This window comes from Candida metapsilosis (assembly GCF_017655625.1).
Source record: "Candida metapsilosis strain BP57 chromosome Unknown scaffold1, whole genome shotgun sequence".
Lineage (NCBI taxonomy): Eukaryota > Fungi > Ascomycota > Pichiomycetes > Serinales > Debaryomycetaceae > Lodderomyces > Lodderomyces metapsilosis.
In genome coordinates this window covers 1179715-1201673 of record NW_027138159.1, presented here as the reverse complement: position 1 = coordinate 1201673, position 21959 = coordinate 1179715, and the positions used below count along the sequence as shown (strand labels likewise).

The 21959-nt window shown below is 37.7% G+C and overlaps 10 protein-coding genes across 10 annotated transcripts; 4 read left to right on the top strand and 6 right to left on the bottom strand. All coding sequences in view use genetic code 12, as the record gives it.

Moving 5' to 3' along the window:
* Positions 1 to 181: 181 nt before the first annotated feature.
* On the top strand, positions 182 to 3004 carry I9W82_000521 (cleavage polyadenylation factor subunit; the record flags this gene model as incomplete). The annotated part of the gene is made up of 1 exon (XM_067694362.1): positions 182 to 3004. The coding sequence occupies one exon, from the start codon at positions 182 to 184 to the stop codon at positions 3002 to 3004; it is 2823 nt and encodes a 940-aa protein (XP_067550547.1).
* Positions 3005 to 3083: 79 nt separating this feature from the next.
* On the bottom strand, positions 3084 to 4487 carry I9W82_000520 (mRNA splicing protein; the record flags this gene model as incomplete). The annotated part of the gene is made up of 1 exon (XM_067694351.1): positions 3084 to 4487. One exon carries the CDS (start codon positions 4485 to 4487, stop codon positions 3084 to 3086), a length of 1404 nt encoding a protein of 467 aa, XP_067550546.1.
* A 330-nt stretch (positions 4488 to 4817) lies between these two features.
* Positions 4818 to 5477, bottom strand: I9W82_000519 (S-adenosylmethionine-dependent methyltransferase; the record flags this gene model as incomplete). Its single annotated transcript, XM_067694339.1, has 1 exon — positions 4818 to 5477. The coding sequence occupies one exon, from the start codon at positions 5475 to 5477 to the stop codon at positions 4818 to 4820; it is 660 nt and encodes a 219-aa protein (XP_067550545.1).
* A 143-nt stretch (positions 5478 to 5620) lies between these two features.
* Positions 5621 to 5854, top strand: RUB1 (NEDD8 family protein; the record flags this gene model as incomplete). Its single annotated transcript, XM_067694328.1, has 1 exon — positions 5621 to 5854. One exon carries the CDS (start codon positions 5621 to 5623, stop codon positions 5852 to 5854), a length of 234 nt encoding a protein of 77 aa, XP_067550544.1.
* An 84-nt stretch (positions 5855 to 5938) lies between these two features.
* I9W82_000517 (uncharacterized protein) lies at positions 5939 to 8008 on the bottom strand (the record flags this gene model as incomplete). The annotated part of the gene is made up of 1 exon (XM_067694317.1): positions 5939 to 8008. The coding sequence occupies one exon, from the start codon at positions 8006 to 8008 to the stop codon at positions 5939 to 5941; it is 2070 nt and encodes a 689-aa protein (XP_067550543.1).
* Positions 8009 to 8499: 491 nt separating this feature from the next.
* Positions 8500 to 8784, bottom strand: I9W82_000516 (uncharacterized protein; the record flags this gene model as incomplete). The annotated part of the gene is made up of 1 exon (XM_067694306.1): positions 8500 to 8784. One exon carries the CDS (start codon positions 8782 to 8784, stop codon positions 8500 to 8502), a length of 285 nt encoding a protein of 94 aa, XP_067550542.1.
* An 852-nt stretch (positions 8785 to 9636) lies between these two features.
* MET13 (methylenetetrahydrofolate reductase (NAD(P)H)) lies at positions 9637 to 11487 on the bottom strand (the record flags this gene model as incomplete). Its single annotated transcript, XM_067694295.1, has 1 exon — positions 9637 to 11487. One exon carries the CDS (start codon positions 11485 to 11487, stop codon positions 9637 to 9639), a length of 1851 nt encoding a protein of 616 aa, XP_067550541.1.
* A 647-nt stretch (positions 11488 to 12134) lies between these two features.
* Positions 12135 to 13364, bottom strand: I9W82_000514 (uncharacterized protein; the record flags this gene model as incomplete). Its single annotated transcript, XM_067694285.1, has 1 exon — positions 12135 to 13364. The coding sequence occupies one exon, from the start codon at positions 13362 to 13364 to the stop codon at positions 12135 to 12137; it is 1230 nt and encodes a 409-aa protein (XP_067550540.1).
* A 1663-nt stretch (positions 13365 to 15027) lies between these two features.
* Positions 15028 to 16779, top strand: I9W82_000513 (SAP9; the record flags this gene model as incomplete). The annotated part of the gene is made up of 1 exon (XM_067694274.1): positions 15028 to 16779. The coding sequence occupies one exon, from the start codon at positions 15028 to 15030 to the stop codon at positions 16777 to 16779; it is 1752 nt and encodes a 583-aa protein (XP_067550539.1).
* A 2505-nt stretch (positions 16780 to 19284) lies between these two features.
* Positions 19285 to 21114, top strand: I9W82_000512 (pepsin-like aspartic protease; the record flags this gene model as incomplete). The annotated part of the gene is made up of 1 exon (XM_067694263.1): positions 19285 to 21114. The coding sequence occupies one exon, from the start codon at positions 19285 to 19287 to the stop codon at positions 21112 to 21114; it is 1830 nt and encodes a 609-aa protein (XP_067550538.1).
* Positions 21115 to 21959: the final 845 nt, after the last annotated feature.

Below are 21959 nucleotides of genomic sequence, written 5' to 3'. Positions count from 1 at the left end.
GTGGCTCTGATGCTGACTATTTCTTCATTTATTACTTCTTCTTTACGTTGTTGTATATTAATTTTTAATTTTTTGCATTTTCATGTCGCGAATTGTAGAAATTTCGAGACATTTGTAGTTTGATGATAATTTTCAATTTTCTTTCATCTAAACACTTTCTTTACGAACAGCCAACAACTCCATGTTCACATTTTCCCTATTGACACCAGGTAAAGGTGATCATGCTTTTAAAGCATCGCTTTTAACCTTTGATAACGAACTGCGAATACTAGCGGACCCGTCCTGGGATGGCATTGATCCGAAAGTAGCGCAATTTATGGAATCTCATTTACAACAAATAGATGCCATCATCATATCACACTCGACAAATGAATTCATCAGTGGATACATCTTACTATGCATAACGTTTCCAAGCATTATGTCAAATATACCCGTTTATTCGACGTTACCAGTTAATCAATTGGGTAGAATCTCCACCGTTGAATACTACAGATCTCTGGGAATACTTGGCCCGTTATTATCAAACCTTGTGGAGTTGGACGAGATTGACAATTGGTTTGATAAGTTTGTTATTGTCAAATATCAACAGAATGTAACAATCTGCGATCGAAAGATCACAATGACGCCGTACAATTCCGGTCATTCATTAGGTGGGACATTTTGGCTATTGGTCAAGAAAATTGATCGTATCATTTACGCTCCAAGTTGGAACCATTCAAAAGATGCTTTTTTAAACAGTGCAAATTTTATAAATTCAACGCTGGGTAATCCACATGTGGCTTTACTTCGTCCAACGTCTTTCATTACCGCTACCGACTTGGGCTCTGCAATGTCACACAAGAAACGGTGCGAGAAATTTTTGCAGTTGGTTGATGCCACCTTGGCGAACGGTGGCTCAGCTATTATCCCCACATCAATCTCAGGGCGATTCCTAGAGGTGTTTCACTTGGTCGATGAGCATTTAAAAGGTGCACCTATACCAGTGTACTTTTTATCATATTCAGGAACCAAAATATTGAGCTATGCATCAAGTTTGATGGATTGGATGGCTCTGGGATTTAACAATACATGGAACTCAGATAGTGGTAACAATAGTCTACTACCATTTAATCCCAGTAAGGTGGATTTATTATTGGACCCTTCAGAATTAACCAAGACGCCAGGATCCAAAATTGTCTTTTGTGCTGGATTGGATTTGAAAAACGGTGACCTTTCAAGTAAGGCTTTTCTGTACTTGTGTAACGATGAACGAACAACTGTCATATTGACTGAAAAGCCACCTGTTGCAAGTGTAGACAAGAATATGGGACTAAGCACCAATTTGTATCGTGAATGGGCTAAATTATCTAAAGAAAGGACCGGGAAGGTTGTTGATGGTACTCCTGTACCGTTTGAAAAGACAATAAATTTGGAGAGTTGGTTTCAAGAGCAAGAAGTCGAGGGTCCTGATTCAATTGCGTTTGTAAATAAGATTACCCAAAAGAGAAAAGAAAAGTTGATGGCAAAAGTCAGAGATCAAAAGAGACAAAATTTGTTAAGCACGGATGTGATTGATGTTGAGGACTCCTCGGATGAAGATGAAGAGGAAGAGGAAGATGAAGAGGTGGAAACGAAAGCCGGTGAGATTTTTGACGAGAAAAAGGCAGCACAGAAGGAAAATACTGTGCCATCGACTAAAGAGGTTGATGACTTGATTCAACATGAGGCGTTTGTTATGGACAATGTGAAGCACAATATGGAAAATCATTTGCCTATAGATATCAGAATAACGCATAAGTTAAAACCTCGTCAAGCTACATTCCCATTCTTTCCTCCTAAAGTTACATTTGATGATTATGGTCAAGTTATAGATGTAAAAGATTTTGAAAGAACCGACCAAGTCTCGCATAATAAGATTATCATGGAAGGTAAGAGGAAATTCGACGAAAAGAAACAAAAATGGAACAAAGACGAAAAGTCGGATAAGAAAAAGAGTCAACAAGCTAATAAATTGACACCACAAGAGCAAGTCAATCAGCAATTGTTACAAAAATATCTAGACACTTTATTTAAGCCAATGAAAAGAGTTCAATTAGGTCGGAGAAGTTCTGCAAGCACCCAATTGAAAGTAAGATGTGGGTTAGCTTTTGTTGACTTATCGGGTTTAGTGGACTTGCGGTCTTTGGGTATTATTGTGCAGGCGATTAAACCATATAATTTGATACTTTTGCCTGACGAAAGAGTCAGTGATCAACCAGGACTTGAACAGGTTGAAAAGTTTTTCGAGCAACAGCAGAATGAACAATTAATGGAAAACAATAAGAAGCAAATTTTGAACTCTTCTAGATACTTGTCGTTGTCAGCAATTCGTGATGGTCTAGCAACATCGACGTCACCGCTCTCTAGTGGCAAGCTTAATGTCCTCGTTGCTAGAGACGATGAAACTGTCAAGATTGGAGTCGATTCGGAAAATGGTGTCATTGGATTGAGAAACTTTGAAGTCAACTTGGACGATGCAGTTGTTTCAACATTGAAGTGGCAATCGGTGGGCGATAATTATAAAGTTGCTAAAGTGTATGGTGAATTGGAGTTGATTAATGAATACTCAGATGAGCCTCTGCGTAAGAAGCCAAAACAATTACAAGATTACATCAATTCAAATACTCAATTTTCATTAAAGCCTCTTGAATCTGAAGAAGCTTTGGCAAGACAAAGAAAAGATAATGTTCTTGCATCCACAGCAACAACTGATCCAAAATTGTTGATGATGATTTCAAACGCACCTAGATTAGCTATAGGTAATATTAGATTACCCGATTTGAAAAAGAAGTTGGCTTCGCTAAACTTGAGTGTGGAATTTAAAGGAGAAGGTACATTGGTTGTTGATGATGTTTTGGCAATCCGAAAAGTTGCTTATGGAACCCTGGAGAGTGATGACAGCGGAGACATTGCAATCGATGGAAATGCAGGACCATTGTATTACAAAGTGAAGGAATGTATTAAAGAGACGTTGGCATATGTATAGATTTATTTAGAATACAAAAATCAACATATTTGCTCCTACCTTTTGTGAATCTTGTAAAAGGGAAGCCATTGTGCTTTCATTATTTTGAAGGTGGCGGTGGGGGACGAGATGGAGGAGCAGGAGGTGGAGGTGGTTTCACTGATGATGACTTCTTGTTCATAGCAGGTGCTGGTGGTGGGGGTTTGTTTCCTGAAAGGTTCAGCAGATGAGGAACTGGTGGTAAATGAGATTCCCGATTTGTGGATGGCGGTGGCGGGAGATGGTTGGGGTTAGGAATAGAAGGTGGTGGTGGAAGATGGCTAGCATTAGGTACTGAAGGTGGAGGGGGAAGATGACTTGCATTAGGAACTGAAGGAGGAGGTGGAAGATGACCAGAATTGGTGGCAGCAGGTGGTGGCATAGGAGCATGAGGACTATGAGAATCGCTAGTTTGCCATGGCGGTAATGGCATCTCTGTCCGCTGTCTTTTCAGTACTTGCTCTTCTTGATTGGGTTTCTGACCTGGCGTGTAAGAATCTATGCTCTGGTTGGAATGGTCTCCCACAGTTTGAGATCTTTGATTACAATCCCTTGCATAGTGACCAACCTTGCCACATATCCTACAAACAATCTTTGTGATATCAAATGATCGCTGCTGTCTCTTTTGATAAGCTTCAGGATCGAAAGGTTTCGTTTCACGAAGAGTACCATTCAATACCGCCAACTCTTTCAATTGCTCTCTCTTTAATTCATTCTGACCCACTGGTGAAAACACCAATTTTTCAATAACTTCATTAGCCAATTTCACAGCTTTGGCAATTTTCTGTTGCGAATCGGAAGTGATCAACACATGCAAGTCGTCTTCGGTTGAGTCCACACCTGTTGAAGATTGATCCTCGATTGCCAATTGCGCTGACTTACCTTCTTTAACAGAACCTTTACCACGTATCTGTAGCCGTGCTCCACTTTCGTCTTGTAACCGCTTCAATGTTCTACCTCTAGGACCGATTAAAAATCCAACAAAATTGATATCGGGGTAGTCCTTGACAGGTATGTACAATTTTTCAAATGTCTTTGCTGGTTTTCGGTAATCCGAAGGAGCAATATAGTTTTGGATGTTTGATGCGGCCAATTCAACTAATTCATGTCTTTCCTTTTCCAAAGCTTCTCGAACGCGTTGTTCTCTAGTGTTGATTCTATTTCCCTGTTTGTCATATTTTGGTGGCGGAGATGGATCTCTTTTGTAATTACTTCCTGGAGTTAAATGAGATGATGGCAAGAACTCAAGTAACAGTCTATGTTGTTGTTGCGACTTTCTTAGTAGTTCGGAAATCTCTTCAATTCTAAACACTTGCTGGTAGGCATCGAGTTGTTCTTGAGTTAAATGCCCAGTGATTACAGTTTCTAGCTTGACTTGTCCGAATTCTTTGGTTCTTGTGGGTTTTCCGGACCATCGGGTCTCCCTTGCATTTGTACTCGATTCTGATCTACCTCGACTTGACATGGTAATGGTGTGAGATGTTTTGCAGGTTAAAGTGTGATACGATGCCTGATTTTTTTGTTCTCTTATTTTTTTTTTCTTGTCACAACCAGAGAGATGTTTCGAATACAAGATGATAAACTATTCAAAGATCATAAGTCTAAAGGTGTATATTGAAAGGATATACACTTTGTGGGGGTTACAGTAGTCGGCTTTGAACGACAAGCAACGAACTTTTGTACAGATCAGAAGAATCAAATAGATCCACAGGCTCTACCAAAGTGACACCATACCTGTCTCTTAATATGAGCAATGCTCAGCTATCTCTGACATTATTGTCCCCCTGTCATTAAATCACATTCTCACAAACCGTAGTATTGACAACACCTCCCAGCCAGCTTTCTTACAAAGAATAACATCTACCATCCAACCTCTATCTCTCATTATACCAGCCACTGTAGAAGGATTGTTCCTGGCGCAAAATAGAATATATGCAACACCATCAGAGCTCAATATATGTTCCAAATTATTCAAGACCTTCCAAGTGACAACCATTCCGTTTTCGCCTCCCAACAATGCTAAGTCTAACCATTTCGTATCTTCATTTGTAGTAGGGATTTCAGGAACTTCCGATGCTGGTACATATGGAGGGTTAAACACCAAGACGTCAACGGTGTTCGGTCGTATGGCCGAAGTGAGATCCATTTGTGATGAGTCAACTAGATGAGCTTTCGAGGGACAATTGTATCGAGAAGTTTCTAATACTCCCCTACATGCATTGGGATTGATATCGGTGGCTATGTAAATGCCATCTTGGAGTATGTATTGTAGAATAAAGGTGGTTACCGTCCCTGATCCAGTGCCAATTTCTGTGATGAGTGGTGCCTTGTTTTTGAACTTGGTCTCAAGAAACTCCTTATCCTCTTCAAAGCAATCTAGCAAGTAGAATGTATCTTCTGATGGTTCGTATACCTTGTCAAAATCTACGTTTGTAGTACGCGGCGTAGAAAACATCCAAATTAAGCAAGCTTTGAGATGGACTCGTAATGATCGCCTAAAAAATGGAAAAGCAAAGCAAAAAAAAAAGAAAACTGGTGGATCGAAAAAGAGGACGTATCTGCAACCACATCTTACTCAGCAGTGCAAATTCATCCTCAATGCAAGTGAAAGTGAAAACATTAACAGGAAGAGATATCCCAGTTGATATTGAACCTCAAGATAAAATAATAAGAATCAAGGAAATGATGGAGGAAAAGGAAGGTATATCTCCAGCTCAACAACGTTTAATCTTCAATGGATCACAATTGAATGACGATAAAACTGTTCAAGAATCAGATATACAGGCAGGAGCTTCTTTGCACTTGGTGTTGACGTTGAGAGGCGGTTGTTAGATTCGGAGGAAAGGAATCGATTGTGGTGTAGATATATACACTTTACATATACACGTATTTAATGAAATGTGTCTTGATGTGATTTTATTGCTTATTTTCAGCCCATTTTCTAGCATTGGCTAAAAACTTGTTGATAGAAGGTGGCGGCTGTGGAGAGGTTTCTGATTCAATTGTAGCTTCTGGAAACTCCCACTCGAAATATTCTTCCTCAATTCCATCCACAGTTCGTCTCTTTTTCACCCGCTTAGGTAGTTTCTCTTGCACAACTGTAACACTCCGTTCATCACCATTGGCCAATTCATACTGTTTCCATCCTTCTAGCACTACTTTTCTTCCTTCAACGTCATGCACTTTCGCAAAATATGCATCTGCTTCCTTGAATATACTTCTAGTATTTTCCATTTGTTCTTCTCCCACTTCGATCTCAAGAACAGCATCATTTGATTTTAGGAACTGGTCCAATTGGGTTGCTGTGGGGATAGTGGACTCAAATAATGCAAATGATATCCAATTGTCTGTAGTTGGGTTTGATGTAACCAAGTCTCTAAACAACTTTCTAATTTTGTCATATTTCATTTCCTCAGTGAAGAAAGAGACAGCTAAGTTGAACATTTCAGTCTGATCAAACGAGCTGGAAGCATCCTCATTCTTTATTAATTCAAATACCGTTTGCAACAATGACTCACATCTACCAGTTTCCCCAAGAGATGTCTCAAATTCCAAATACTCTTTAACAAGCCCATTGCAAGATTGTCCAAACACAAGAGTATATTCAAGCCATTTTTGATATATCTGACGTACTCGATCCCATTCAGCAAGATTCTTTTCGATGGCAATGTAGTGCTCTAAAATATTCCTTTTCGGCCCAAGCTTGTTCATTTGTCCCAATGCTCTCCCCATTAATTTCCGAAATTTTGTCAATCCATCCTCGGTATCATTCCTTAGTTCAAACTCGGCAAATCCTATCCATACTTTACCCAGAGTGAAATGTTTATGCGGTATAACCGCTAAACACTCATTCCATACATATCGAGCAGCGTCAATGTCATGATTATCAAATTCTTCCCAGAATGCAAACCTGACCCAAAGCATGACAAATTTTCTCCATTTGTCACTCTTGTATGTGTCTTGGGGCACGCACAGACAAGCTTCTTTGAATGCCTGTCGTATCTGATATTTGTCATGATCCTTCTCAATCATATCTATATATGACCACCACGAATCATAATTTGTCCGATTCTGTTCAATATCCAACTTAAACTTTAACTTTCTCTTTAGAGTTATGCTATCTTCTATCGCACATTTATCTCCAATTATTTTCTCAGTATCACTAACTGCATCATACAATGCACTTCGTATACTCGTGGAAAATGCAAATTTCGATTCATCTAGTAATAATTTCCGCATCCCATTCACTCGATCATATTCCATACATTCTACTTCCCAATTTAGCCACTTGCCTACTATTTCAGGAAATTTCTCATCGACGTTTTTTTCCAATAGCCAATCCACAGCTGATTCAAAAACCGCTCGTATATGTTCGACATCATTTCTGTTATTTTGCAACTCATAATTCACCCACTTGAGCCATACTTCTCCCCTAGGAAATTCTCGAATGTATCGTTGGTAAAGACTCCTCACATTGTCCACCTCATCATACCTCTTTTCAAAGTAAATATACGCATCCCAAGCACCCTCATCTGGGTGCCAAGCTAACCATCTCTCGAATATTTGCCTCACCATTGAATAATTCTTCAACATTTCCTCCGTTTGCACATACAAGAACCATAGTTTGTTGACCTTGGGAAGGATTTTAGTTGCTCTTTCTAGCAAATTTCGTGCATGGTTAACATTCCTATGTATCAATTCAAATTGAATATACAGAGTCCAAAATGGTACATGTTCAATATTGACATCTAAAGCCCGCTCCATAATAGACCTAGCTCTCGCAAAATCATGATTGTGATCAAGTTCCCATCTTGCATATCGTAGCCACTGACCATAATTCAATCTATTCTTGTTCAATTGTTGTTCAAATTCTTTTCTCTTTGTTTGTTGATTGAGGTAAAGCTCTTCCAAATCTTGAATAGTTTGCTTGGGTCGTACAAGCTTGGTTGTAGTATCCTCGAATATTAGCAGGTGTTTGGTGTCCATGGCGATGGCGCAGGGCTGTTTGTATATAATTTGATGTTGATGATGAGATGTGGTTTTGTCTCTTCGCGCGTTTGTCTTTGAACCTGAAACCTCCAATTTCGCAACCACTATTACTCAACACTGGGGATGCAGATAAGTTAAAGCACAGACCTTGAAGTTGTTTGTAATGCGAGAGATTGTAAGTAAAGATACATCGATGTTTTATACTGGTCAAAGGAGTTTGCGAGAGACTAAAGCAGGCAGAATTTAGCGTCATAGAGTTAAAGAGCACTAGCAAGTATAGCTGATACTCCATTGTAGAAAAGCACTCGACTTACATGTTAATGAACACCCACGGCAAAGAATATGTAGTACTTCATTCAGTATGGCCCAAAAGATTTTGAATTTGTTCTTTTCATTCAACCTCAAATCTATGTACTAGAACTCCATTTAAAATAAATCACACTTCACCATGCACCAACCATCTCTGCCACCTCACACAATGCATTCTTCTACTCCTTCTTTATCAAGTTCAAATTCTCATACACTTGATTTTCCTTCTTGTACAAATCAGCAGCAGTAACACCTTTACCAGACTTGGCATTATCATCAAGCTGTTTCAGCATCGTTCTTACCTTCTCCCTCTCTTTCAATCCATGTAAACATTCATTATAATCTTCAAATTTAGGCAAACATTGTTTCTTGGACTTGGTGTCTGCGGAAGTATGACAATCAACTAGTAATTGGAATTCATAGAAACATCTCCTCGTTCCTCCAAATCGTGAATATGGTTGCATTGTATTGATCTATGTTTGGGCTGTGAGTTTGTTTTACACTGTGGTGTGTTAGCAGTGGACACTGGGTTTGTAGTAGAATGGTATTGTTCTCATTGACGCTTAACATTTTCATTTTTTTCATTGGTTCATCTACGGTTGAGGCAAGGTGCACGACCTTTTCGAAAAAAGCCAATTGACTGCAAAATGTGCAAACAGGATTAGACTGAGTCATTAAGGGATACGACGCAGACGGTAAAGTCATTTCTCATCGACACGCTCTACGAGATTCTGTTAATCGAAAAATTGTTGAAGTGGAAAATTATCGTTGAAGATCTACTTTTAAAAAAACTCTATAAAAAGCTAAAACTGAATAATATGACAAAACCATTTAAAGATGCTACTCTCTCTAGTCACTTGTAAAAACGCCTCTGTTAATCAGGCATTCGGCGGAGTAAGCACAACTAAGTAAGGTATTGTGGTCAGTTATGAAAAAAAAAAAGGTTGTACCCAGCACATTATTGTAAAGCAATTGTTGAAATGAAGGAAAAAAAAATGGAAGCTAGTTTTATGCAAATGTTGAAATAAACATGATGTGAAAAAAGTGGGACTCGTATGTCTGTGGGTTTCAGACATTGTATAAATTCGTTGAAAATTCATTAAAATAAGGGGGTTCGTTAAAAAAAGTTTTGTGTGTGTTGTAATAGGGCATTAAAGGGAAAGAAACTAATGTTGAAAGTTGTCTTTTCCACTTTTTGCACTAGGAGAAAAGCAGTCTGACCTTGTTGAAGAGTCAAATACCTGCTTTCCAAATTCATATGTGTTTGAGATGTAGTAAAATGTGTGGGGAGATGAGTAAGCTATGTCGGTTTAATTCTATGACAATTCAGGCAAGTTCAAATCATAAATCAAATTAAACAAAGTCGAATTTGAATCAATGAAGTCATTATTGACCAAATTACACAAGACAAAGTCATGCTCAACTTGATTCATCAACGTTTTGAAATTTTGCAACTTGGAATCATCATCAATATCAACCAAATTTGAACTCAAGACTTTATTCCATTCAGAAAATAATCGGTAAACTTCATCTTTCCAAGCCAAGAATGAGGTTTGTTCCACAATAGTTGGTTGTAAGATTTCTTCTCCTGGGAAAACTCCCCATGTGACAGCATTGATATCATCTGGTTTACAATTTGTTTGTAATTTTCCCGACAAGTCAACTGCGTAGTATGAAATGATTGAGCTTGATGAATCACCTTGAGTTTTGTTGAATTCTTGAATACGAGCTAATAACTTATCAATTACATCGCGATGACAAATGAATTCCAAGTATTGCTTTTGATAAACGTATCCATTTTTGGGTCCCCATCCAAATACTTTTTCCGATGATTTAACCGAATTCAAAGCTGGTTGTGAATTCATTGTTAACAATCCACGTTTGTTCAAATTAACCAAATCATCAATGATAACTTTAGTATCTTCACCAACTGCACCATCAGACCATGGCAATGACTTCAAATCTCCAGACAAGTAAGACACAACCAAATTACTCAATTGCTTTAAATTTTGTGGTACGCCCCACAATTCCAAGGCACGCTTAGGTGATTGTCTCAACAATTCCGAAGCACAAAGATCAATATCACCAAATGCAGGTGAACGGGAATCACCCCAACGTCCATTAGGGAACTCATCCCAAGTTGCTGTTCTTGAAATGTAGGAGTATTTTCTATTTTGCCAGAATATAGGACGAATTGACTCCTTTGATCTTTCTGGATGTAAGGATTTTCTCCATGGTAATTCAGTACCTCCAACAACTTCATGAGACTTGATAGCTTCAATAAGATTCAATTTCTCCAAGGCCATAATTGTTGATTTCTCCAAATTCATGGTGTAGAAATGTAAGTGATTGACATATCCAGACTGAATAAGTTTATTGCACATGTCACTAACCAACTCAGTTCCCTTTTCTCTAACCAAATAATCATCATCTTTAATTGGATCCAAAGCGTCAAGGAAATGTTGTGGGATTTTGATCTGCGACCAGTTGGCTCTTCTTATAAATGCCGCATAAGTTGAAATTGGCATAATACCAGGAATAATTGGGATTTCAATACCAATTTTACGCAATTTACCACACCATGAAATAAAATTATCAACATCATAAAACATTTGCGTAATGATGAAATCAGCACCTTCATCACATTTCTCTTTCAAATAATGCAAAGTCTTTGTTTCATCTTCTTCTTCAGGTTGCCCCTCAGGATAAGCAGCAACACCAATATTGAAATGATTACCATATTTCTTACGAATATATCTTACCAAATCCTTTGCATACTTGAAATCACCAGTCGATTCACTACCATCCAAAGGCGGGTCACCTCTCAATGCCAAAATGTTCTGACACCCAGACTTGTAAGCTTTATCCAAAGCTTCATCAATTAACTCAACCTTCATATTAGTACATGTCAAATGCATGCACGTTTCTAAACCCAACGTGCTTTGAGCAGTATACACCATCTCATTGGTCAAAGTAGATGAGCGACCACCTGCATTCCATGTGATGTCAATGAATATCGGATTCAAGTCGTACATTCTATCCATTCTGTCGTACAAGTTTTGTACACCTTGTGCTGTCTTGGGAACGAAAAACTCAAATGAGAAAGTCGCTGGTGGCGGGTTTGATATCCCCACATGAGCTTGATTTAGCTTATCTGTGATCTTCATATCAACTGAGGGATGATTTGTGAGTAGTAGTAGTTTATTTGATGGAAAATCGTCGTTTAGAAATGGAAAAAAAAAAAAAAATGTTTTTGAAAAATTTAAAAAATTGGTGAAAAGAGGAAAATTGGAGATTGTATACACAAAGATTGAGAGCACGTTGGTCTTACTTGAATACTCAAAATTTTTCAAATCAGATCCAGCCTACGCAACAAAGTATCACTAAACCTCGAAGATGTATAATACATTAGATCTACCTACTTTGATTATCTACAGGAGTTCGGATGTATCTCGGGAGTGCCGAAAATTCCTCAAACAAGTAACGCCGCTCGCCGATTTTTACCTAATCGCGGAAAAGTAAAATAGAAATTTTCACTCTGGGTGCATTTTACTTGGATATCAAATGCCAAATTGTATATCTATTTATAGTAGCGCAATAGTGTACAGTTTTCATTTCATTGGGTAAACTAACAGCACATTCGCTCTTAAGCTAGCTGACACTCACATATTTGACTATTTCCCTTTATGATGGTTGCTTGAAGACAAGCGCGATCACGAGGTATGATGCAAAATCTTATTCTTCATCAAGAAACACAAAAACACAAAGGAGGACAGTGACTCAAATAATATTCAATTATTTTTGCAACTTTTTTTCAATCCACGTTTTGACGCTTGTTTTCTAATATCTTATCCAATCGTTTCACAAAGGCTCTAAATTGAGCCAGGTGACACTGTTTAGTAATGAGTTCACTTAGTTCGGCATCAGTTAATGATTCTGAATCGTTTAGGTCGTTTATAGCAATAAATGGAGTCGGATCAATTGAGCTAACTGATGTGTTTGGAGTTTGAGTGGAACTTTGTAAGGGTAGTGTTGTTGGCTGATTTTGGATTGGAAGCGTTGTCTGAGGTGGCTGATTTGTCGGAGATTGTGTATAGACTGTATTTGGTTGAACAAATTGGGGAAGTTGTGTTGATGCAAGGTTTTGTTGATTCTGTTGTTGCCACTGCAAGAATTGCTGTTGCAACTGTTGCAGAGATATTTGACTTTGAGTGTGTTGTTGCAATTGTGAATTGTTATTACAGGGGCCTTGTATGTTTTGAATAGGTTGTGTAGTTCGAGAGTACATGTTAGGTGGCAGGTTGATGAAACTCTGTGCAGATTGTGTGGGCTGAGAACAAGTGAATTTTTGCTGTTGCATATAGCCCTGTGTCGTGGGGGGCTGTACTTGTTGCAGCAACATAAGCAGTTGAGGTTGTTGTTGTTGTTGTTGTTGAGAGAAATGTTGTAGTTGCAAGTCAAATGATTGATGATGAATGTGTTGTGAGGGCTGTTGCAGGTCCATTTCAAGAATTTGTGAGTCATGCGCAGTATTGGAAACTGTATGCTGCGGAAGCAGTATGCAAGACTTTTGATTTGGAAACTGGCTGTTGTAATTTAAAGGAGTATTTAATTCTCCCATCTCCTTTCTGTTATCCAAGCCATTATTCTTATACCCCTCAGTCCTGTTTGCTAGTTGAAAAGTGCATTTTTTCAAAAGCTCATGACATTTCTCAAACTCCACATCATCAACAAGACTAATTTGAAACCGAAACATCAAGTCTCCACTACTCACAACTGTTTGTTTGATACCAATACTGGGACTTTTAGCCAAGATAGATGTCTTCACTTTTCCATTGATCAATAATGTGTATTTATCAATTGGGGAACCTTTCCAGTACACAATTACGACTATATCCTCCTTGGTTGTTGCTAGATGAGCTGGTTCAATAAATGTGATGGATAAATCTGTACGATATGGATGATGAGTCCATGTGTTATGGTCAAATTTTGAGTATTTCTTTAAAGTGAAGTTATGAATAGTAGCAGTAGCATCAGAGGGCATGATTTGAGCTGGTATAGGTGTATATGCTGAAAAAAGGGAGAGATAGTGTGTGTATTTGTGTGTGTGTATATGTGGTTGCCATTTTCATTTTGCAACCTCAAGAATAGAAATTTGTTTCACACTAGAGAATTAGAATGAGCTTAATACAGTGACCCTGATCCAGTAACATTAACTCAAATGGCTTTGTAGCTGCCTGTATTGACATCCAACAGCTAGCCTCTTGACCTACCTCGCGACGTGGTGGATATTTCGTACTATGATCTTAACCAGTGTGTTGTACTCGGAACACTTACTATAAGAGGGCAGTTAATAGTTATATTGATTCTCTGATACACTTAGGCTTCTCTTGAATATCTTCTCGAGAGAGACAAGTATATATATACGATGCTTATTGTAACGTGCATGGTGCCATAAAAGATTGTGGAGAAAAGACTAAAGGCAAAAAAAAAAAAAAAAACGGAAAAGACAAAGAAATGGTTCGATCGAAATGAGCATTGAATATGCACCACATGTATGTATGTACGTATCTAAGTTTGCGTCTAATTGTTTGATTCTCCGGAGATTAGAGAAAAAAGGATTATACGATGATGATGATGATGAAGATATACCCCTTAGAAGAGGGGGAAGAATTGCGGAAGACGGGTAAGGCAGAGGGGGTGGGTTGCATGTGTGTATGTATATGTGTTAACAAGAGAGACATATAGTTCTAAAGAATGGCGCAGCAGTAAGTTAATTGATGATTAACTTGGTATTGGTTTATGCAAAAGTGAATATGAATGAATCTCTCGGTTATTAATACATTTTATTTTGCATTTCGGATATAAAAAAAAAAAAAAATAAACAATCTTGATGAAGCAAAGACAAAGACATCTTTAAATGAAAATGTGAGAAGAAAAAAAAAGAGAATGATCTGATATAAGGCTAAGCCTACATTTAAGATATGGTCATGAATCTATAAGCTTTATAGCAAATGGTCAGCAGATTGTAGGGAGTTTCTTCTTTTTTCTTGGAGTTTGTTCTAGGGTCTAAGAAAAAGTTTTAAGTGTGTGTGTATGTGTGTGTGTGTTTGGCTGTGTGTGGTGAAACGCTAAGAAATATTTATCCATTTTTGAATTTAAAGTCAATGACGTAAGCAACAACAAAGAATATGTATGTAACTAACTTTATATTACATATTTTTAACTCAGTACTGTACTTTTTCAATCGTCTAATGAAGTAAGGTTTATATACATTTACAGCTTTATTTAAAGTATAGAGCAAGAGGAGTGAGAGAGAGAGATCTTATGTGTATGTGTGTGTAACTAAGATTTTGTGTGTTTTAGTTAATAGCCAATAAGAACAATAAACTTATTAATAGTAACAACGTTTTCTTTCTATTTCTATTTCTATTTCTCTTGACTTATATTTTTATATTTTTATAATATTTTATATTTTATTAATTATTATTTTTTTTTTTTTTTTCTTTGTTTCATCAACCGAAGCAAAAGAAAAATAGTATATAAAAGATCAAGGCTTTTTCTTAAATCACCAACCACCACACCTTTTACCCCTAACTTATCCTAATTACAAGTACATCTCCTATTTCTAGGGTATATTCTATATATACACTATCGCTAATCCATCTCACCCATAGCATCACCCAAGAAAACTGTACTTTAACAAAATGAAATTTGTATATAATATTTCCATCACAGCCTCATTACTATCATTAGTAACAACCACTATATCAGCTGCTGCTGCAACTATACCAGATGACACCACATCCTCATCCCCTCAAGGAAGTCTCAAGATAGATTTCAACATCCGAAGAGGTTCTTCAAGAGAAAATCTATCACCCATTGACGACGATCAAAAACCAAAATTTGTTAAACGTGCCGATACCGATGGATCATTTGATTTAGAAATAACCAATGAACAAACTTTCTACATGGCTGAATTACATATCGGATCAAATAAAGACAAGAATCAAGTGCTTGTTGATACTGGAAGTTCAGATCTTTGGGTCATGTCACATGATCTTGAATGTGTTAGTTCACTGAGTACTAAAAGAGATGCCAAAAACGTATTCGGATTTGGTACTGGTACTGGTGTGAAATATCCATTTGAAGATGAATCCAACACCAAAAGAGATAGTGTAAAACAAGAACAAAAGAGAGAAGAAGTCACTCCATCAAAGTCAGAAAACGTTGGCGAAGTTGTAAAGGAAAAACGTGATGATGGAAACTACTACACCACCATCTATTACACTGAAGGACCAGATAGTACTGATTTCCCAGCACCAGGTGGTGGTGGTATTGGATCAGGCTCTAGCTCAGCCGGTGGATCAGGATCAGGCTCAGGCTCAAACACTTGTACATCCTATGGCTCATTCAATACAGAAAACTCCGACACTTTTAAACGTAACGATACTGATGCATTCCAAATCCAATATGCTGATGGAACTTCTGCCACTGGTATTTGGGGTTACGATACTGTCAGAATGGGAAACATTTCAGTACCAAATTTAAGTTTTGCCATTGCCAATCAAACTTCAAGTGATATTGGTGTTTTGGGTATTGGGTTACCTGGATTGGAAACAACAGTCTCATACGGATACATGTATGAGAATTTACCAATGAAGATGAAGTCAGATGGAATTATTAAACGTGTTTTATTCTCATTGTATTTGAATACTGCTGATGCTGATAGTGGGTCCGTTTTATTTGGAGCTATTGATCATGCTAAATATGAAGACAGTTTGGAAACAGTGCCCATGTTGAAAACTTATCGTCAAATTGATTTCCCAGTTCGATTTGAAGTTGAAGTAAACAACATCACCTTGAATAATAACAAGGGAACTACAGCAAATGTCTTGACTTCATCAACTGGTGTCGTTCTAGACTCGGGTTCAACATTGTCCTACTTGCATTCAGACCAAATTCAAGCCGTTGGTGAAGCACTCCAAGGTAGATACTCAAGCAATGCTGGTGCATATCTCGTTGAATGTAGGTTTTTAAACACCAATTCAACATTGGACATACAATTTGGTGGCAAGACTATTAAAGTTCCCGTATCCGATTTAGTTTTGAGAGCAGGTCAAGATACGTGTTACTTGGGACTTTTCGAACAATCATCAAGCTCATCATATATCTTGTTTGGTGATAATATTTTGAGAAGTGCTTATATTGTTTACGATCTTGAAGAATATGAAGTTCACATTGGCCAAGTTTATTATACTGATGACGAAGATATTGAAGTTGTTGACGGAAGTGTGTCTACTGGAGGAGGGCAAAATTCAACCAGAGTAGGAGGCACTAGCTCATCATCGTCGTCATCTTCTTCCTCGAATAATAAGAATGGCGCATTGTCGGTATTCAACTTGTCATGGACTTTGATTGTTGCTGGTTTGATGGTCTCTTTTGTTGGCACGTTATAGATGTTGTTGTTGTTGTTGGACATTTATTGTTCCATAGTCATTTTTCATTTTCTCATTAATAAGACATTTCTTTTTGCATTAAACTTGAATCTGAACTCATATAGATGTATTGAGATACGGAAATTCATGGAAGCGAATTCAAAAAGGACTTCCTGATTAAGTTGTCGTGTTAGTTATCCCCACTCTTGGTCACTGTTTTATGATCAAGTCTACTCCAAAATGTCACATGCGGATATACCAGAGAATAGCATATATGATTTTGGTGACTGTCACATCATACTCATCTTCACTTATAGTGGTTATTCGAGATTACACCACATACGGTATCTCATAGATATCCAGTATCCCCCAATCCGCCGCCCCCAATCCTGCACAGAGTCTCATTAAAGTCATTGAATCAGTTCACTTATCTTTAATGCCGTGTTTAACCGGAGACCCCTATCTCTCTCTCTCTCTATTACCGAAATCTGAGTCATAGATTTATTGGAATAAGGCTATGTGTAAGATTCCATGTGATACGACTTAAGTGTAATCTGTATGAGCACGAAACATTTTAGAACAATTACGTCACTGTTTTTTCTCAATCAAAAAAAAAATCTTTCCCTTAATTTTTTTACATTTGTAGAAACTCTATTTCGCCGAGGGGGATTACTAACTTAACAACAATAGAATCCATAAGTATGTATGTATCACGACTTGAGAGAGGGACAATCGAGTAAAAATCTATTTAGCGAAATATGAATAGAAAAGATCACTCATTCACACAAAAAAGGATTTATTCGGCGGTTACAAAATTCTGTCCTTATTTTATTTTTCTTGTCTGCGCATCCCAATTTTGTGATTGTTTATGCATGGCAACACCACCACCCCCATTTCCATTTCCATTGTTTTCCATTTTGCTTAGGATCTTTTCCAATATTGAAATTCGAAATAAGGCAAGAGGAAAACCAATGTGGAAAAGAATGATATTACGAAATACAAAGTTTCAGAACAGCAGCTCATCTTTCGGTTTACGCTTCCAGTGTTCTGTTTGGAATCATGTAAGGTTCCGGCATTAAGCTGAGGAAAAAATTGGCAGATGACTACTCATAATTTAGTAGGTTATGCCGTTTTAATGCAAACTTTTTTCATTGGTCGGATATGACAATATCAAATTAATTTCATCAATTCTTCAACAAAGATTACTCAACAATGCCTCGTGGACTTGTAGATGACCTTCTTTCATGAACACAATAGCTTAAATTCGAGGATTATAGTTTGGTCATGCCACTTGAAGAACTGTAGATCTTTGTAAAAACAATCGAGGAGATATAAGTTGAAGACAATGTGTCGGATATAAGGTGCTATTGGAGCTGGGTAAAAAAAAGCCATGACTACGATTATTGTATAAGGTTCTCTATTATTTCAAAAGCAAACTGTGGTGGGTTGCAAATTTTCGTCTGAGAAAGTTTATCAAAATCTGATTGTAAACGTTTTTGGTAATAGAGCATGAATTTTTCATGCTGGTAATTTCCAAAGAAAGTTGTATATCTCTCAGTAGAATCAACTTTGAGAAAGCGTACTAAGTTTGGTTCTTGAGCTGCGAAATGGATCATAACTATGAACTTTTTTATTACGTCACAGGTCGATTAAAATCTGAAATCTTTGCAGATCGGATGAGTAAGCAGGGGGGGTCTATGAACTAAATTTATTTTTTTGCAGTATGATGGTTTGTGTAATATTCCGGAATCAAGGAAATTACTGGACCTGAGTCATCAATCCAATGACATAATAAGGCTATGTGTAAGACCTATCTACCTATCTATCTAGCGAACCTGAAATGATTCCATGTACGCAAAGACTTGTTTTCAGCGGTTAAATTATTTTCTTGTCCCTTAAAAATAAATTGCATCCATTTTGTGATTCAGAATATCTCGAATAAAGGGGAAAAGGGAAACAATGTGGAACAAAAAAAAAAAAAAAAAGAAGATACGAAATACGAACTTTCGAACAGTCTCTCGGCTTTTTGTCTAAGCCTGTAGTATCTTTTTGGAATCAAGTAAAGTTTGACTTTAAAAGCTAATAAAGATAAATGACTACTCGTAATTGAGTGCACAAGTACTCATGTCTGTCTGGTATTGGTGCTCGAAAGGACAGAGTCAATTTAAATTAATTTCATCTAAATTTCAACAATGAATAGTTAACAATGCCTCAAAGATTTTTAGAATGACTGATCCTACTGAAACAATAGCTTACACACTCAAGGATTTTAGTTTTCCCATTCCACTAAAAAAAAAAATTGTAGACTTTTTGTACGACAAATGGAAAAGGGAACAAAAAACAGTAGATATTATCCCGAATATAAGGTGTACGTGGTGTGGGGGGTAGTAGAGGGAAAGCAATGACTACCCTCATGGGATAGCTGTGTTTCCGAATATATAAATAGGGTTACATATTCTTCATCTTCAAGAATTTCGAATTTCGATTTTCGATTCCCATTTACTACCATCTAAACTGCAAATCACCATGAAGTCTAAGATAATCACTTTAGCTATTTCAACTTTTTTGTTGCCATTGCTGGTCGCTGACAACTCACCAAACTCACTCAAACTCAACTTTAACATTAAGCGAGGCTCATCAAGAGATTCATTATCACCAATTGGTCACACGAAACCAAGGTTCGTTAAACGTGATGATGATGTTGAAGGATCAGCTGAAATGGAATTAGTCAATGAGAAAACATTTTACTATGCCAACTTGTACATTGGATCTAATGAGGATGAGACACAAGTGCTTGTTGATACTGGAAGTTCTGATCTTTGGGTGATGTCACATGACCTTGAATGCTATGCCGGGTACGGGAAACGTAAAAGAGAGGCAAAAAATGTGGCCTATGTTGGTTCCGGTCCCAAGTTCATTGAAGATATTGAAGACAAAAATCAGTTGCTGAACCCAACTAGAACTAAAGCTAAAGCCGAGAATCAGAATGGATCCTTTCAAAACAAGGCAAAGAGAGCCTCCACTATCACTGCTTCTCCTAAAGCCGGTGCGGATTCTGAACCTACTAATGGTCCCAAGAAAGATGCCTACTATTACTACAGTGACTACAGTGACACCGACTACTACAGTGTCTACTACTTGAGTGACAACAGTGACTCTGATTATTATAGTGCCTACAATTACTACAGTGACTACAGTGACTACGCATACTACAGTGACTACAGTGATGCCCCTTACTACAGTGACTACAGTTACGAGTCATATTATGGTGGATATGCCACTTGCACATCATACGGTTCATTCAATACCGAAAACTCGGACTCCTTTGTTCGAAATGATACTGATGGCTTTGATATTAGCTACGCGGATGGTACTTTCGCTTCTGGAATTTGGGGTCGTGATACGGTCAAGGTTGGAGACCTCACTGTCAAAGATTTAAGCTTTGCTGTAGCTAATGAGTCTTCAAGTGATGTTGGTGTGTTGGGTATTGGGTTGCCAGGTTTGGAAGTGACATATGATAGAAGTGGATACATGTATGAAAACTTGCCTTTGAAGATGAAGTCTGATGGTGTTATCAAGAAAGCTTTGTATTCCCTTTACTTGAATGAAGCTGATGATGAAACTGGGTCTATTTTATTCGGCGCTGTGGATCACGCAAAGTATGTGGACACATTGGAGACTTTGGAGTTGAGAAATACATATTCAGAGTACGATTTTCCCGTTAAGTTTGATGTTCAAGTTGACAAGATTGCCGTCACGAAAGATAGTAAAACAAAAGCCAAAGTGTTGACATCAGCTGAAGGTGTTGTGTTGGACTCTGGTTCCACTTTGTCTTACTTACGCTCGGACCAAATTGACAAGATTGGAGAAGCTCTTGGTGGTGAATATTTAGACAGCGCACTGACATACAAAGTCGACTGTGATTACCTAAATGACCTGTCTACAGCATTAAGCATCACCTTTGGGAATAAAACCATCCTGGTTCCCATTTCGGGTTTAATTTTGGAATCAACTTACGGAACAACTTGTTACTTGGGTCTTTTCACACAATCTTCAAGCACACCTTATATTTTGTTTGGTGATAATATCTTGAGACATGCATATGTTGTCTATAATTTGGAAGATAATGAGGTACACATTGGTCAAGTCTATTATACCGATGATGAGGATATTGAAGTTGTCGAAGAAAGTGTGTCTACTGGAGGAGGGCAAAGTTCAACAAAAGCAGGTGGAACTAGCTCACAGACATCATCGTCGAGCTCTTCTGGTAAAAAGAATGGCGCACTATCAGTCTTCACCGTTTCATGGTCTTTGATTGCTGCTGGTTTGATGATTTCTTTTGCTACTACGTTATAGGTCAGGACAACTGTCTCATAACTGTTTTATTGGTTGATGAACAGGCCCTTGTGTTACCCGTGTCTTTTGTGTCTTCCTTATTTTTTGTTGAGAGGTTTGTTGTTTTGCTTATTGAGTCTCCGTGTGGGGCTGGCACCATGGACTCTTTTGAGTCATTTTTATATTTTGTTGAGAGTTTTCGTCCTGAATGATGGTTACAACTTGGCTGCAATTCTCAAATTTTTTGTATAGTTTTCGTTTTTAGTTATAATTCAACTTTTTATACTTACGTCTTCACCTATTCTAGCTCTAGCTTCCCTGTATCTGTTACAATATTAAGACGACTAATCTCACTACACCACTCCTTTGTGGGTGCTCCAAAAACCAACCGAACTTGGGTTTCAGTTTAGTAACTACCTACATTTATCAGAAGAATGATGTAGTTTGATAAAAATCTATACAGCCAAACGTATTATAGGCTTACAGGCTGGTGATAAACAGACTAAGGGAAGAATGTGGTAGTTTCAAAATCCAAGGGCAAAGTCTCTTTCCTAACTCGGACATTTTTGCATTCACTTGAATCTACAATCATGTAAATGAAACGAATGAGCGGGGTACCAAAACTTGCCGAATCTCAGTCAGCACGTAAAAGACAATGGAGGGGCTGTATCTAAGATCTATCTATGTTTCTAGATCGAATTGATTCCACGCCCAAAGTAGTTTTCCAGCGGTTATATTTTTTTCTTGTCCTTTAATATTAAATTGAAATCCATTTTGTGGTTCATATGCATGGGCCCCCCTTTTTTTCCTTCTTTGTTTCCCTTCTCCTCTAAGCCTTCCAATAGAACGTTCGAAAAAAGGGGGAG